The sequence below is a fragment of the Acanthaster planci genome, linkage group LG01, assembly GCF_054643075.1.
Source record: "Acanthaster planci isolate LZ-2023a linkage group LG01, COTS_SCS, whole genome shotgun sequence".
Taxonomy (NCBI): Eukaryota; Metazoa; Echinodermata; class Asteroidea; order Valvatida; family Acanthasteridae; genus Acanthaster; species Acanthaster planci.
In genome coordinates this window covers 18,024,708-18,042,295 of record NC_141777.1, presented here as the reverse complement: position 1 = coordinate 18,042,295, position 17,588 = coordinate 18,024,708, and the positions used below count along the sequence as shown (strand labels likewise).

Sequence of the window (17,588 nt, the reverse complement as noted above, 5' to 3'; positions counted from 1 at the left end):
ATAAGCAGGATTAACTTGGCAGTCCATTACTTATACATTCACAGAATGTACCAGTGAGAGATTACAAACAAATAGAACATCTCATGGATCAAGGAACACTCAATAGGACAACTGCTTCCACCAATATGAATGCAACCAGTAGTAGATCTCACATGGTCATAACATTAAAATTTAAGCAGGTAGGTAATTTGTAGTTATTGGAATTTCACATTTGTATTATTTGAATGCGTAGGCCTAATAATAATTGCACAGATGGGAGGCTTGTCTCGTAATGTACATGAATGATCCCTTGGATTAAAAGCATGCATTTCCAGAATGGCTGCAGTATTTACACTGATGGAGAAAAGTAATGTGAATGATTCATCCACCCCCACTTACCTTGACAATTTCTCCTTTGTATATCATCTCTAAATTAACATCCCTTTAATAATTCTACCATGCATACTTGTCATTACTTGTAGTTCCGCACAGTGTAGTACATGTATAATCTTAATGCATTTGCAGATGTACATTAATGAAAATGGACAAAACACCACAAAAAGCAGTGAAATCAACTTGGTTGATCTGGCTGGTAGTGAGAGAGCCAAAGCAACAGGTGCTACAGGGGATAGACTCAAAGAAGGCTCAGCAATTAACCAGAGTTTATCTATGCTCGGCAATGTTATTAGGTATAGTATGTGCACATTGCTTTTATCTCATGTGGAACTTTCTCATCAGCTGTGGAATTTTTATCTGTTTTGTCATTGAATTGTGTTCCAGCCAAAGTTGTCAATGAAGTAAACTTTCTTGTGTGAATCCTGAGTAATTTACATGTAAGTGATGCTTTCTTTTTTCCCAACAGTGCCCTTGCAGATCAGTCCATGGGAAAGAATGTTAGAGTGCCATACAGGGATTCAGTACTTACTAAATTGTTACAGAATGCACTAGGAGGGAACAGCAAAACCATCATGGTTGGTAAAGTTTACTTACCTTCCCTACCTAGCTGATTGTTGGTGGGACCAAGGTTTAGGTCTTTGCATCAAAAATTGAAAAAGTTTAAGAGAACGTTACAGGAGTCAAAGCGAATTGGGAGGAAGAAGGTGGTACTCAAACCTCACAGACTCGTCATACTTTGACATGTACTTACAAAGACAAACACTGTACGTGTGGCTCTGGGTGCTGATTTTGACTCAGCAATGGTAATTATTTAGTATTTTAATTAGCTGTTTACTACTGCTTAATTATGCTTGAAGTCCTTTTCTACTACACTTACTAAATTTAGCCCCTAAAGAACCATGTTACCCATGCGCAAGAAAAACAATATAAAAGCACACACAGGAGCAACATGAGCTGGTGTGCTAGTAAAGAGTGTGTGTGATTTCATAGGGCCTGCTATTTTGACATCACAATCATGCTTTTCCTGCAAGTGGCTGCTTTACAGTTGGCAGTCATTACAAAAGTGAAAAAATAATTCACAAAGATTTAAAAATCACTTCCAGCTGTCAGACCACCAGATAATAATACACATAATTCTAAACACTAAATGAAAATACAACTCTGTTTAAAAGTATTGGGACAAATGTCCATTTTCAAAAATCAACCAAAAGGCGATACATGTATTTCTGCAAACTGTGGCCTACCATACAAGAAAAACTTCCTGAGTGTCTCAACCAACCAGGTGTGTAGATAAATTTCTTTGTTTATTGTCCAAGGCCCTTAAGGCTTGTGAAGCCGCACATTCTGACATTATTCTCAACATTATTTCTTTCAAGATTGCTGCTCTAAGTCCTGCAGACATTAACTTTGAGGAAACATTGTCCACCTTACGCTATGCTGACCGAGCTAAGAAGATCCAGAACAAGGCTGTGGTGAATGAGAGTCCAACGGAAAGACTAATCCGAGAACTACGAGAGGAGAATGCTAAGTTGATGAAAATGTTGAAATCTGGTGGACATGTCGGCTCATCAGATGCTGGTAAATTCAGGCCTAACATTTCCCTTTTGGAATTTTCATTCAAAATGGCTTCAGTGGCTAGATTACATTCGTTTTCAGTGCATAATTATTTCAGTACTGGTATGTACAAAATTATTTACTTCCACAGCATTCAGTAGTATAAGATATTGTATTTGTCCCACAAGATGGAGGTGAGATGGTTTGATGTACATATTACAAATAATTGGTTTGTATGCAATGGAATCATGGGGATCACAGACATCACTCTGGTACCTTTATTGTGAAGCCCAGTTGTCCCACAGGTCATGCCTACATATACATCAAACACATGCTACATACACGTATGGGTCTTGGTGTATGAACCATACATGACACCATCAACCATTACTTCATGATGTCACTGGTTATGTGGAGAAGTGGGTTACCCGGACAAAAACTGAATGAAAAGATATGCCTGGAAAATTCCTGACATAAACAACTTACATGTGTAAACGTACAAATCACACGCACCATTCAATGCCAGTGTAGTTGTGCTTGTTTACCTGCCTTAAATAACTTCTTGTAGCTTAACACCCAGTTGGTTTCAATTTAAATGCTCCCACATCATGCATAATACCAAATTCACTCACCACTGATCCATCTTCTTACCTATCCTCTTTTGGCCTATGGGTCCTGGAGGATGTACTAGTCTCGTACTATTGTCCTCTCCTCTCTTGTACACTACCATATTGGCTTCTGGTGCACCCCAGCAATCCTTTCTCTTTTGGGCCCAGTAAGTTTTCATCTTATTTTGTAACTACAACATTGTCGTAATGTCTACTATCATACTTTTACATCTTTTGTTCACCAATTTAAGTTTTGCCTTCTTTAGGAATGTCATTATTTGAAATGAGAAAGGCCATCTGGAGACTGTGAGCATTTTACTGAACCATTTCAGTTTGAAAGTGTCTAGCTTTTTGCTACTGCCTTTTGATTATCCACTTGTTTCACAGCCATATAGCAGAGCAGGAACTACTAGATATTTAAACATAATTTTGTATTCAAGGTGAGAGTTTGTGAATTCCATATTTGTTTTGGTTTCATGATGAATGCAACTCTTGATTGCATGTTCTGTTGTGAATTTCTCCCATTCCCAAACACCCTAATTATACTGACATTAACACTTTACCCATGGTGTGTATTTTTCATCTTTATTCAGCTGGTTGGTCTGCTAACACTGTTGTGCCAGTAGATATATACTAAGTAATTCCAAGACCTCAGTTTTCTTGGTGCATATTTTCAGACCAGCTTTGGCAGCATGGTGAGCTGGCCTGCTTTTGTCTGCATGTGATGAATGCTTGTTCATGTCATCAGGAAAGTCTGAATGTTTGTATTATAAAGGTTTACTGCCTTTCATTGACTTGCTTATATGGTCATACTTCTAATAATGGATATCCGCCATGGTCGTCCTTGTCTAATTCCAGCCTGTTCATCTGACATCTCAATTTGTTTACCCCCAGCTTCTGATTCTGTCAATAAATACTCTTCCAACTACTGTATTTGGGACAGACGCCACTCTCCATTAATTCACTTTTCTTCAGTAGTTTGATATTAAGACCCATATTCCTCTGTCTGGCATCTTCTAGTCTGTTGACCCCATATTGCGGTGAACAGACCAGTCTACAGCACGTGTCTACAGCATGTGTCTACTGACAATTTCAGTCTTCAGGATCTCATCCTTACCATCAGCTTGCCATTTAATTCAGAAGCTTTCAATTGCTACTTTGATTTCTAGGGCTTAGTTGATGTGATTAATTCACTGTTCAAATATTCGACCTTCGATTCGATCAAATATCCCAATATTTGGTCATACTGAAGGACAGATTTTTGATCAACAAATCATATACAACATAAGTTGCAATAACACATGCGATTGTACATTATAATTACTAGAATAGCTTCTCATGTCTAGGAGTATCTCCAGCCACAGTTTTGCATTCGGATATTCAAATTTGGAAAATAATATTCAAATATTTGATAATCAATCAAATATTCAGATATTTGGCACAGCCCTAATGATTTCTGTCTGTTTCATGTTCTTAATCATCTTATAGTTTGTTGTTCTGTTGGTTTCAACTTAAATGCAAAATCTAAAATTCTGTCACTTAAGCACTTTCAGTCTTTATAAGGCTTTATTCATTGTTTTAGAGAAACCACTGTCATGTTTGTTGACAATGTTTTTGGTTTTACCAGATATTGAAAGTCTTCTAAAGGAGAATGAAAGACAAATGCAGGAGATGAACAAAACCTGGGAGCATAGACTTCAAGAGGCAAGGTAGTTTGACACCTTTTTGGTTTTTGTACTAATGCATATTCTGTAATTTATTAACGAGTAAAAATGTGATGTCATCTCGGAAAAACTGAAATGTTGCTTTAATTTGTACACAAAAATTTGGACTGTTAGTATTTTGCTGTTCTAAACAGAGCATGAAATTCTAGTCATAGGTTTCTGACCACTGACTGCATTTGCCCAACCAGCCACAGAAGTACTCAGACAAAATATCCAAATGATTAAGAAATCTGAAACGTTTTTAGTCAGATTGTGTAATTGTAGTTCGTGGCAACAATTCTGTTGGTTGTTACTTTGCAAAGGGAAGCATCCTTAAATCCACTGGGGCATTGTTTTCACAATTCACCACAACACATGCATTTCAACAGCAGATCATAAACTCCATAGATCAGTGGTTCATACTTACATTGAGTGATGGATATGGCTAGCCAGATTAATGTTGTACTGGCAACTCTTTACAAACAGCATTCAGTTCAAGTTGCTATTGACTCATGCCTCTGCACAAACACTCAAACAGTTTCCATCCAAAAAGTTGTCTTCAGTTAATTTGTTAAACTTTGTTCAGTTAATGTAAGACATTGATGGGTTTGGCCAGTAATGCCCGAATCATCTAAACACCACGGCATTTTCATCTAGGAAGGTCGCATGTGTTTGTGGTTTGAAATAAAGTTTATCCAAAAAGTGGGGTCACGGTACAAAAATTAGTTAATAGAAATGGTATTAGTCTGCCACATTGTAACTTTCAAGGAAGTCATTGCCTAATATCAGTGTTGTATTTGAGTGTATCACAAGTCCCTACAAGTCCATCACAAGTCATACAGAAAACCAATTCACAAGCTTTTCAAATGAACTGTGATAGAAGCATTCTTTTGTCACTGTTCACCCTGTTACTTATGACTGGCCTTGTGAAGGGACTTGTGACTGGACTTGTGAAAGGACTTGGGATGGACTCACCTCCAACACTGTCTAATATGCAGTTTAAGGGCATTATTACAGATTGATTGATGAACATATTGTAACAAGCTCAATTTATGTGCTAAGTATATGTGATATTAGATACTGGCAAATTGCCGAGATGTTTCTCACAGATGTTTTGAGTGAGCAATATTATTGGGTCCACAGCTAGAACAGGAAAATGCACAAACTGGGCAAGAGCTTCCCTGATTGGCATGATGGCAACGGTACCTTCAGTGATCTCTTGTAAAGCTTGGACAATGTTAAATGTTTAAAAGCATGTACTTTTCAGCACACTTACATGCATACATTGTCACTCAAAAAGCATTTTAAATGGTTTTCATACACTGTACATTGAAGAAGAGTCTAAAGATACACAAAAAGTGTCTAAGAAAAAATTGTCGCATATGGAGATTCTGTAAAATCTTTTTGAAATATTAAATTAAAAAAATGAATGAATAATACTGTCAGATACTGTTGGAGTTATAAATGCCTTGTTGGCGGCTACTACTAAGAGAATTCAATAATTTTTGTTTAAATTAATTCTCAGTTTATGTATTTCTCTGAACATTGCTGCCAGTCACACTACAAATTGTAATAGCTTCATTTTCAGTTAATATGTGCAGAAAATCTCTGAAATGCTTCATGAATGCTTAAGTGATATTACAATTCAGATGCTACATGGAGATTGTATATTATGTAGAAAAATTAGGGTTTAGTTTGAAGTTCACACCATGGCCCTTTAATGCAGTAGTTGAAATTCTTTAAGTACATGTATTTTACAAATGTTTCCATTTATTTTTCACAGGGAAGAATGGGAGAAAAGCCAACGGTTAGGTCAAGAGGTATTAATTGGATTCAGATTTCTGAACCAGTTTCCTTTTTTCTATTTGTCTTACTTTTCTTCATACTTTTTTCTTCAGGATTACAAATAGTGTGCAAATAGTTGCTCAGTTACCAAGTGCAGTTTCATGTATTTACAATGTAGCTTGGGCCTCTCTTAGTAAGGCTGGTCTCTCGCAAATTTGATTTTGCAGTTACATGTATGTTAAAAATGTGATTCAGAAATAAGGGAATAGATTTCGAAAAATGAGTGCTGTACTTGTGTTTGCTCATGAAGATGCTGTGGATTCTTCCAGCATGTAAATCTTCTAAAAGTACATCTAGGATTAACGCAAAGTGATCACATTTAAATCATGTTCAAGTTATCACATGTTACAATCTATGTGAATTTGGATTGTTACAAATTGAAAGACTGATTATGCTGATAGATCATGTTAACCACTTCGTGCCAGGGCATTTACCAATGTTGATGATGCTGGGCTGGCATGACTATCATTTTTTCCGTTTTCAAAATCCTTCAAAAATTCATCATTTCATTTAACGGTTGTTTATAGCCGCACGAAGTAATCTTCAGGCACTACTCTAAGTTGATAGGTGACCTTCATTGACGCCCGAGGTTTTCAGCCAGGCCTGCAGCCTTGTAAACAGAGCCCAGATTGTGCGGTGTTACACAACTGTCTTTTGTTCACGAACCTGGCTCAGTGCACTGCTGACCTCTTTTCAGTAGGGGCCAGATTAGCGTGCAGCAGCGGTGCTGTGTGGCTCATCGCTGCGGTGGTGGGGTGCTTTTGTCCACGGTGGTAAGCCGCTCGCTCTCAATGCCCCAAACCCTGGTATAGGGTTTCAAAACAAGGCTGGATTATCACCACTTTTGAGAGTGAAAAATGTCAGTAATGCCCAGCAGCCTGGTCTTTTGTTCAGAGTACGGTCTTTTGTTACAGGGCCCAGTTTCTTTTGTCCAAGTTCGGAGACCCGGCCACCAATATAAACTATATGTCTCCGATCCCGGAGTCCCCGGCAGGAAGTGGTTAATGTGGGGAATTGGAATATGATAAGGAAAACTTTTTAGAATTCACACTATGCCAGTGTCCTGCCAATTTTCAATATACATGTAATTTTAATCACATCAAGCTTGTTTATACTGCATAATTATTCTCATTGTTGTAGAAATGATTTGCAATGTAGCTTTCCATTTCTCTTCATTTGTCCGTCTTTTTCTTGGTTCTGTTAGGAGAGCAGTGATTATGAACACCATCCCTATATTCAGAATGTAAATGAAGATCCACATCTCTCAGGAATAATTAAACATGTCATCTTGGAGGGTACGACCATTGTTGGGAAAGGACTCGGGGATGGGAAGGAAACCCACAGAATTGACCTAGCTGGGCTTGGGTAAGTAGCTGTTGTGTGGAGAGTCCGAACATTGACAATGTATGATATGCTTGAACTGGGCTACATGCACATCGAACTGAATCATTAAAGAGTCTGTCCCCTGCCTGGTACTGGTGCACAATTAAAGTCTTGATAACTCAAAGTCAGTTAAATTTAAGTCCATTATATCAAAGCCATAGTTTATTCCCACCTAAAGAATAGGCTTTTATGTACAAAAATACCTCCATAACTTGATATGCCCCCACCACTACATTCACATATCTAGAAGTTTTTGCCTGATGTTTTTGTTTTTGATCAATCCAACAAGACCGTTGCCAAAACTTTAGTAAGTGTGCAAAGGAATGCAAGACTAGGGTTGAGAGTCATCACTGCCAATTAAGCCTGCTTCCTTTTTTGACAGAGTGGCCAATTGTAGGCATGTCATATGCTCTATTCTAAAAGCAAACCTAACTACAACATACGTGCTTCCAAGCTAGCCTGACTGCTTCTTTGGACTTGACTGTAGCCCATACACGGGCAGTTCAAGCACTGATGACTCTGCCGTGGCCATTTTGCTCATCATCCAGTGCCTACACAGGGCTCCATAGGAAGGGCAAATCATGATGTGATTTTTGTCAAGCACTTATTAGACAGTTCATTTGAACAGTAACAAATTTTGTCTTTTCCATGTATGTAATACAAAACTGCTGCAAACTGCTTGCTGACTACAATGACCTAAAATACAAATTTCAAAATATGGAGGGCCTGACATTTCAATCCTAGCAGGAGCTTTCTCAAAGGCAAAATGACAAGTGGACAGGACAAACTAGCACACGGGGAATCAACCAAGCATGGATGAATGCAAGAGGACAAAAGGAAAGGTCAAGAAAGCTGCAGGCTGGATAAAGGGGCAAGGGATGAAGGGATTGTAAGAAAGGCATGGTTGAACAACAAAGGAATGTAAGGTGGGAAGAGATTAAAGAAGAAGTACTGTACAATGGATGGAACTGGACCCCAAGTGGGAGGGGGTTATAATCTGCTGACAAAAGAGAGGGAAAGAAAAGAGTGTTAATTAGAAGTTTCCCTCTTGGATGTTCAGGCCATGGGGTTGTATGGTGCGGAGGCGTTTGATTCTCCCTGTTGAAGCGAACAGCATCTTTACGGAACCCAAGTGATTCTGTGCCCTATAAGATCATGTCAGATATACATGTAGAATGGTTAGGAAGGTTGAAGTGGTGGCCTACAGGTGTGTGTAGTCATTTGGTGTTGACCTTAGAACTGTGGCCATGGAAATGCTTTTTGAGAGTGTTCTGAGTCTCTCCAACATACTGAACACTGCACACCCTGCAAGAGCTAAGATATATGACATTAGAAGAGCTACAAGTGATAGTGCCTTTAGTTGTGTGGGGGGTACCGGAGGAGTGTCCAGAGAATGTATCTGATTCCAGGACATGGTTCTGGCAAACAACGCATCTGTTAGAATCACACTTGAAACGTGCCTTGCTGGGAGGGGGAAGGGTATCCAATGTGGGCACCTCTGCCCGAACGGTAAGGTCCCGTAGGTTGCGGGGACGCCTGTAGGCCACAAGTGGGGTGTCTGGAATGGCACTAGCCAGGTCGTCTGAAGTGTGGAGGATATGATGATTGTCATCGATTATTTTGCGGAGGGGAGGAAGACAAGGATGACCAAGGGAACCCTGGGGACTGTTTCTTCACGGGGGGTCCTCTCCTTGAGTGCAAGACTTCTAGGGACGGAGCGGGCCCTATTGATAGAGCATTGAAGCTGGTGATAGCTGTGCCCCCTCACAATCAAATGCCTCTTCAGTTCCTGTGTATGACGGGAGAAATCTGAATCATTAGAACAAATGCGTCTCAGGCTGAGTGCTTGGCTGTAAGCAATACCAGTCTTGCAGTGTCTAGGGTGACAGCTGGACATGTGAAGAAACTGATGGGTATCTGTGGGCTTGGAATACAGGTCAGTAGTCACGAGGTTGTTCTCCTTCCTGATGCTGACATCAAGAATGTTAGCCTGATGGAGGGAATATTCCAACGTGAATTTAATTGTCCTGTGGAAAGAATTGATATGGTTAATGAAGATATCTAGACTGCCACTGTCACTGGTCCAGATGAAAAATACATCATCGATGTATCTCCACCAGATCCAAGAGCGGCATGGTGCTGAAGTAAGCATGCGCTCTTCAAGGTTACCCATGAAGAGGCAAGCAAAGGAGGGAGCCATACGGGTGCCCATAGCTATGCCATGTACCTGGAGATAGTGTTTGCCTGTGAAGGAGAAATTGTTCTTGGGTAGTACAAGTCTCATTAGCGTCGCGACATCACTGATGGGGGGAGTTGTGTTTCCGCAGCAGGCACGAATACCTTCTTCATGGGGAATGTTAGTATAGAGTGAAGAAACATCAAAGGTCCCAATGATGGCTGTGCTAGGAATCTGGTTCTTGATGTTTTCCAGCTTACATAGGAAGTCTGGTGTGTCATGGATATATGATAGGATCTGTGGAACAAGGGGTTTGAGAAAAGTGTCAGTGAACAATGACATGTGTTCAGTGGGCGATCCATTCCTGGAAACAATGGGCCTCCCTGGATTTTGGGGAGTAGGTAAAACTTACAGAAACTTACGAACTTTCTTGGATAGTTGGTCATGTGAACGCATATCATCCAGCACCTGCTGAATCTGTTGTAAGAATGTTCCTGTGGGGTCGGAATCGAGGGGGATTTTCCAAAATTTTGAGATTTTCCATGCACATGTACGTGTGACACGTGCACTGCAAATACATGCATTGATGATGAGGACAAGTGATCCACAATGCTTTGCCTGTCTGTAGCAGTGATATATTTCCATCACAAAAATAGAAGTGCATTTGCCCTTCTCTATCTGTGCCCTGTGTGCTGTGTGACAAGGGACATCAACCGTGTGACCTTAATAGGAAAGGTCGTGTGACCCCACATAGGAATACCCAAGTGAAAAACAAACCGGAGATGCGCTGCCTGTCATGCTGTAAATACAATCAACACAATTCTTTAAGATTTGCCACATGAAGGTACAACGTTTAAATGATTTATTGCAATAGAAACGAAACTTTAGGTAGCAGCAGCATTAGATCTTTATAAAATGATTTGTGAGCAAAATTGTGCACCATAAAAACATTTCCACTATAGTTCAAGTTGGTTTCAATTACGTATACAGTACTGACTCAGGAAGTTTCATAAGCTCAAAATTCACTCATTTCCCCACACATTCCCCTGTGTTTCAAGTTGTTGAGAATTTACTGTACATGCAGACTGGGAGTGATGCCTAGAGGCAACATCCAGTCATATCCAGATTTTACTAATTTTTGTACAAGTTTTAGCTGTTCCTGGGTATACCGAACAAGCCTCTTGACTCCCCAAATTTCTGTGCCTTTTAATTGAGCATTGAAAACTTGCTTTAAATAAAAGAAATATCTTTAGGACTGATGATGATGCTTCAATAATTGAGGAAAATTACAATCAACACGTAGTGCAGTCTGTAATGTTCTGGCTGCATGTACATGTACATGCATACATGTACATGCAGGTGGCCAGGTAGACCAACCATCAAGTACATGTATACAACGATGGCAACTCTAATGTGGATAATCTTGCTTCGTGTTATCACTGCAAGGGCTAGGATCTCTACCTTAAACAAATCATCATAACAAAAAATAATTTCAGAGATAAATAGATCAGCCTTCACAAATTGTGAGTCTTACCCAACATGATAATGTTCCCTTGAATAATTGTTTGTTCACTTCGGAAGCATCCATCCTGAGCATGCGTATGTGACTAATTCCAAGAACAAGATGACAGTGACTGCTATAGGAGACAGCAGGATTTTGATCAATGGGAAGTTTATTACCAAGGCAACCCAGTTAGATCATCAGGTTGGTTCCTTATTTAATTCCCAGCTTTCTTAAATTTTTTGTTATGTTGGTGAAGTTTGAAAAGTGAGATATCATGTGTTGTAGTTGAGACCACTGAAGACCTTCACAAGACCAGCACAAGACAAAAGCATCGCTTTGTTATTGGTCACCCTCTTACTTGTGACTGGTCTTGTGTCTGGTCTTATGTCTGGTCTTGTCTTGTGATGGTCTTGTGCCTGGTCTAATTGTGCATGGTCTTGTGTCTGGTCTTATGTCTGGTCTTGTGATGGTCTTGACTACAACAGTGGAGATTTCCACATGGCCAGTTCACTTCGGATATGCTTACCTGAAAAAGTTGCTGGGATGGGGTTTTCCCCACAAATTCTTCACCTTTGCAATTTATTTATGACACCCATAAATATGTAGGGAGGCACAACTCATGAAGTTAGGCATCAGTACTTTCATTCTATCCCCCTCGTTCAGCTGTTCATCTGCCCTGGTAAAAGTTGAAGTGCATTGAACTGGTCGAGGCTTCAACTTATGTTGGCAAGCAGTGGATTTGAGTCACAGCATTTAATTATTTACTGCATGGAACCTGTTTTAATTTTATGCAGTAGTGTTTGGTAATTGAACAAAATTATTCCATATTCTTAATGAAGTCCTTTCTTTCATCATCAGTCTTAAGCAAGAAGTATTACATCAGCCTATTTGTTTTTTTTGTTGTTGTTTAGGATCGAGTAATATTTGGAACGAACAGCCTTTTTCTATACATTGGTTTCCCTGATGATCGCTCAGCAGCCGAAGATAGTAAGGACAAGTACAACTACCACTACTTCCAGGCTGAGTTGGCAGAAAGCCAAGGTTTTGGAGACAGAGGCATGCTGGGATTGGCATCGACAGGTGACAATTCTGCCCATGATGCCTTGTTGAGACTGGTGTATCATGATTTTACCAGCCTTCTTCCATCAGTTGCTGAGGTCAATGAGATCAGTCAAGAAATGAATAGGGTAGGAATTTTAGTCAATCTTGAGTTGTTTCCCAAGCTTTATTTCTTTTGTGTGTGATTGTCAACAACAAATAAGACCTGCGTTCATACTCTGACAGGAGAACCTTGGATTTCTTGTCTGTGTGTGAGCAAGTATTATAAACATTTGTCAATCTTTATTAATAAGCAACGCATTCTATAATGAGAAATGCAGCTGCAAATGTGCAACTCAAAGAATGTAATTAAGAGTCTTGGACAAGAATTTGGTATTTTTACAATGTACTTACACTTTCTAGTTTCTGTTTTTTACAAATGGAAATCTGATGCTAGGTTTTCTTTCAAAATATACTTTTAAGTTTCTTCCTGATACTTCTGCAGCCTTATGAAGCCTCCAAAATTAGATCATTGCCGTACATCATACTTACACAAATAAATGAGACATTACTTGTATTTGTTCTATTTACAAAATGCCAAATAAGGGTAATGCCAAATAAATGTAAGTTCTGGGTTACATTTTACAGAAATTTTGTCACATTTACCAACAAGCCAACATGCACTTGCAATGGCACAGTACAGGGTCTTGGGTAGTCTTCCCTCAAATAAGGTAGTGGCTTACCAGACTGGCTTGATTACATCTATCACATGAACAGCCTTCTTAACATTAACAGACCTTAGTGTAGCTTGGGGTATGGGTACGGCCATCTAAACAAAACGAGTTGACCAAAATCCTTGCACGTTTCAGGCCAAATTAAGAAAATGAGCAGCTCGTTTAATAGCACAAAACTAGATTTTGTCTGTTATTAGCTAAATACAGCAACTTTCTCAATGGCAAAGCTGCCTCTCGGTTACAGCAATCAATCGATGCATGTCAGCATCCACACAGGTTTCACTAGTTTCATTTGTAAGAACATAAAATTATATGGTTGGATTTCATTGACATAGTATTTGAAAAAATCAGTCATTGTCAATCATCTTCAGGATGTTGACAATTATGACAGTAACAAAATGCAGATGTAAACATGTGGTTATGTCAAGTAATATGTCTTCTGTGAGATGTGTCCAGGCCAGAGCTTTACATAGAGAAGCACCAACTTCAGACTTTGGAACCAGGATGGCTGTTCATTATGTATGCAGTACAGCATGCAGTTAATTGTCCATGTGTGCACATTTTTTTTGGAAAAGCAGTCAGTTGGAACTTGAGGTTGGGGAGTGTGCTTAAATCAGCCATTGTCGGTCACCCATGCCTTAATTTTATGGATTTTATTAATCCAGGGAGTAAAATTTGAAGCTCTGATAAAGAATCTGACTTCCCATGATGCTAGAGGTCGCGATATGACAAAAGAGGTATCAGTGAGAGTGACAGACACAGAAACAAATCAAATATGGATCTGGTCTGCTGAAAAGTTCACCAATCGACGATTTCTTATCAAAGACCTCTACCAGAAGTTCCAGGAATCAGATGGAGACACGATAGTGCAACAGGTATTAGAGCTGTAGTTTCTTTAAACATATGTTCATTATCTGTAGTTTTTTCAAGTCAAACTTCAAATCCTTATATAGAATTACTAAGCCCTTTTTTAAATTATCCTCAAATCAAGGCATAGAGGGTTGGAATTTTAAATTATCCATTATACAATGCATATAACAATTCTTTCTGTGATTTTAGTGAGTTGGTTTTTTTTTCTGTTATAAATTGTTGATGTTGAAATGAAACATTGACCTCAGTGATGAATAAACTATTTTCCGTAGATGGTTCAGTAAATTGAGAGAAAATATTTTGACTTGGAATGTTGATATGTACATTGATCAGCAGTGTCTTGATTGTGTTGATTTCAATGATGTTGATCTAACCAGCTTAAGTTTTCATTTCCATTTCCAGGCTGCTGATCCATTCTGGGACCCTGTTGAAGACATCTTACTTGGCACGTAAGCAGATACATGTAAATGTTTCACCATTTGTCATTCACCATATGAATCTATGCTAACTGTGCTACACCGTATTGTACTATACAAGTAATGAACGTCAGCGGGTCCAATGGTAAGAGAAATTTTATAGTGACAGATAAAACAATCCATTCCACTTGACTTTGCCTTGTGGAATGAAACAATTGGGAAACATTCAGTTAGTGCTGTAAGTAGGTGCCAAGGTTCGGTTCGGAAATTTTTTGCCGAACTCCGGTTAGGTTCGGGTTCAGACATGTACACACATGGACGTACATGTACAATGCACAATGCACGTTGAGACATTGAAGAGCTCGCCATAAACGTGCTGTATGTAGTACTTCCGTGTGTAAACTACGTTAATACAAGCAATGAATCTCCTCTCTATTCCCATCCACAAGCAACTTTGATGTGAACATTTTTTTTTCTAAACTGTGTCCCCAAAGTTTGTATAGGAGCTAAAATTCCATAGAAAGTTACCGTCAGAGGTTTGACAGTTACCGACTGTGGTTTGCCGACCAAAAGCGGTTGTGTTTGGACCACGTTTGACTGAACAAAATGATCGCAGGATATGTGAAAACAGAAAAAACAGAATGCTGAAAATGGGAGTTCTTCCTTTACAGCCTACAAGATCAAATTGGATTTCAAGCTAAGTGTGTTTTGGTTATATTTCACGAAACAGATTTAGCTACCAAACTATGGCCTTTGATGTATTTACATACGAACCTCGGTATCAAGTCAGCATTCTCTCCCATGGTGCTGCCCAAGTGGCCAAAGGGGTTATATTCCATCAGTCTTGTTCGAATGGATAATGGCATTTTGAGATTTGCAAACAACTTTGAGATCTGGCAAAATTCCATTACAACGTATTCACACTACGGCTTCAATCAAACATGATCAAATGAAAGGCAAGTTAAGCCACTATCACCAACCAAATCTTGTCGCTCGCTGGAGCACTGCACGAGCTTGCTTGGCAAAATTAGTTGTCCCTCTGGAGTAGCATTCGATTGAGCACAAGTCCGACTGATCAGTATCCAATCAAAATTCGTTTTGCATGGCCATTTATGACATCATTGGCCTAATATGGAACATAAGGGTGTGGCTATCGGAGATTGGCAAATACAATGTTAAATCTGAATATGCATACTGTAAGCACATTGGATGTAGTGAGAATTTAGAATTGTTGTGCAGCAGAAATGCAGTACATTGCATGTTCAGGGTTGATTATTAGTGAATTCTCACTACTTACTTTTTACAACCATCTCCTGATGCGGGGCCATCGTAAGTTTACTGTAAATGTACATTTATAGTACATGTGTACACGCCACGCACATGTGCTAGCGCCGGTTTTTCGTTATATTTGCTTTTTTATCAAGTTTTCTTGCGTGCATTCCAGGCACTATCAATGCCATGTCATATTAAGCCGAACATCGAAACTGACCAGTTTGGTTTGGTTCGTTTCGAAAGTGCTGTATTCAATGATTTTTGGTTCGGTTCAGCGGTTTGTCTGCAGCACTACATTCATTATCGTTTCATTCATCACCCACATAAATCATTACATCACTGACTCATGGTGAGAGACATCAATGTAAATTTGGGAATCATTGAGCATTCTATACTCTCTCCAGTGGTTCCCAATGTTTCTTTCTGGTCACACCTTTATGCTTCCATAAGGACACCTAGCTTAGCTTGAGTGTGTTCACAGTCTCCTGCGTTCACATACCCCTGCCTAGCCTACATATGCAAATTTCCTTTGCACCTATTACAGTTCACTAAAAAGACTTGATCATGCATACTGCCCCTTGACCCTCCACAATGCACTGCGGTCCCGCTACCATGCTCGTCCTTCTTTTTTCAGCGCCTATCGTTTACTGACGTGTCTTTATGACATTTTCCGAGTTTCGAGTTTGTGCCATTTGCGTTTGTGAATTAACTTGATTCCTGTTTACGAATAAAGAGTGATTTCTTATCTGTTGGTAAGAATGGTTATTTTTGTATTTCGTATTTTTGTTTCTGCCCCTTTTTTCTGTGGATTATCTATAGGTTTGGGTGTTCTCAATGTGGTGCGTGCATTCAAATAATAACAGCCCAATGCTGTATGGGTCTGACCATGGAGCAGGGCTTGGTGGGTGCCCTGCTCCTTTGTGGTGCGGTTTTGCATTATCCAAGATAAACGGCCTTGGCACCAGCGCCTACTGTGGAAGACGTGTATTCATCGGTATGGCTCACCAGTCTATACACAGGGATGGCCCCACACCTCCGGGGCCAGCTACAAGACCACCACACACCATGAACTACAGCCGTCAGACGAACTTAACAGTGGTTCACTCAGGCGTGACTTGGAAGTTACAATGCCTCAGGCCGATGCCCCATTGTTTTCGGGGGTGGCCCATTCAGAGGCACCACCTAACTATGTGTGGGCTCTTCACCTACCACTTTTCGGGCTACAGAACTGCATCATTGCCATGGTTCTCGAGTGCCACTCATGGCTGCGGCTTCTGGCTACCAGCTAGGGCTCTCCGACAAGGGTGCTTCCATCACAGTTCCAGCGGCTTAGCCCGCTTCGACCTGTCTCGACCTGCATTCCAGACATGCTGCTGGCGTCCCTGGTTTTTAGGTTCTTCCTTTGGATTATATGGCCAGATCACTGCACATAAGAAGCATAAAATGCAAGAAATCTTACTCTACATCTAGGCAAGATATTTCTTCATTGGGTTTGATGACGGCAGCCTGCACTCTCAGAGATGCTGCCCAATTTAGCCAGCCGCCTCGAGTCAATCTCCACTCTCCCGGTGACTGCCCGGACCCAGATGCCCTGTGTGAGGATCTCCTTCCGGATCCTCACCCGGATTTGTAGCAGACTCCGCTTCCGACTTGACATCCAGTTTCATCTCCGGCTTCACATCCCACTCTGTTGGTTTGTCTAATTCACGACGGCGCCCATTCGTTTTACAAATGTATTTTTTTGATTGAATATGTGCGTACTAAATTCATTCAATAATAATAGTAATAACAATAATTCTTCAACTTATCCGGGTTCTACTTATGACTCACATCTATCTCCACCCCTACCAACAACTCTGCCTTGATCTGTCCAGTGTTTGGGGCCTCCACGCGTGCAGGATTTACATGTACACTCTACCAGGTTGCCTTACCTCATTTGCTCGTGTGGCCCCTCGTGACTATAAGTCTGGGTCACGCATACCAAACCCTGACCGCAGTTCAAACAGTTGTTCATAGGCCTATTGCTACACTACGCATCAAACCACCAGCTAGCACCCAGAACTCCTGTGCCAGGGGCCAGTTAGGTGGGAAACAGAGAAATCTGCTCCTT

At 40.1% G+C, this 17,588-nt stretch overlaps 1 protein-coding gene and 1 pseudogene across 2 annotated transcripts in view; one reads left to right on the top strand and one right to left on the bottom strand.

The window, feature by feature from the left end:
* The window catches only part of LOC110978143 (kinesin-like protein KIF28), a 79,107-nt gene that overhangs the window by 18,175 nt on the left and 43,344 nt on the right, over window positions 1–17,588 (top strand). For both annotated transcript variants that reach the window (XM_022232891.2, XM_087141597.1), the window contains exons 5-15: window positions 45–179; window positions 505–668; window positions 842–950; window positions 1,752–1,953; window positions 4,165–4,246; window positions 6,024–6,060; window positions 7,290–7,450; window positions 11,226–11,349; window positions 12,060–12,335; window positions 13,586–13,795; window positions 14,193–14,239. In XM_022232891.2, coding sequence (XP_022088583.1) covers window positions 45–179; window positions 505–668; window positions 842–950; window positions 1,752–1,953; window positions 4,165–4,246; window positions 6,024–6,060; window positions 7,290–7,450; window positions 11,226–11,349; window positions 12,060–12,335; window positions 13,586–13,795; window positions 14,193–14,239 — 1,547 coding nt within the window. The remainder of the gene's footprint in view (window positions 1–44; window positions 180–504; window positions 669–841; window positions 951–1,751; window positions 1,954–4,164; window positions 4,247–6,023; window positions 6,061–7,289; window positions 7,451–11,225; window positions 11,350–12,059; window positions 12,336–13,585; window positions 13,796–14,192; window positions 14,240–17,588) is intronic.
* On the bottom strand, window positions 9,152–10,289 carry LOC147800505 (uncharacterized; annotated as a pseudogene).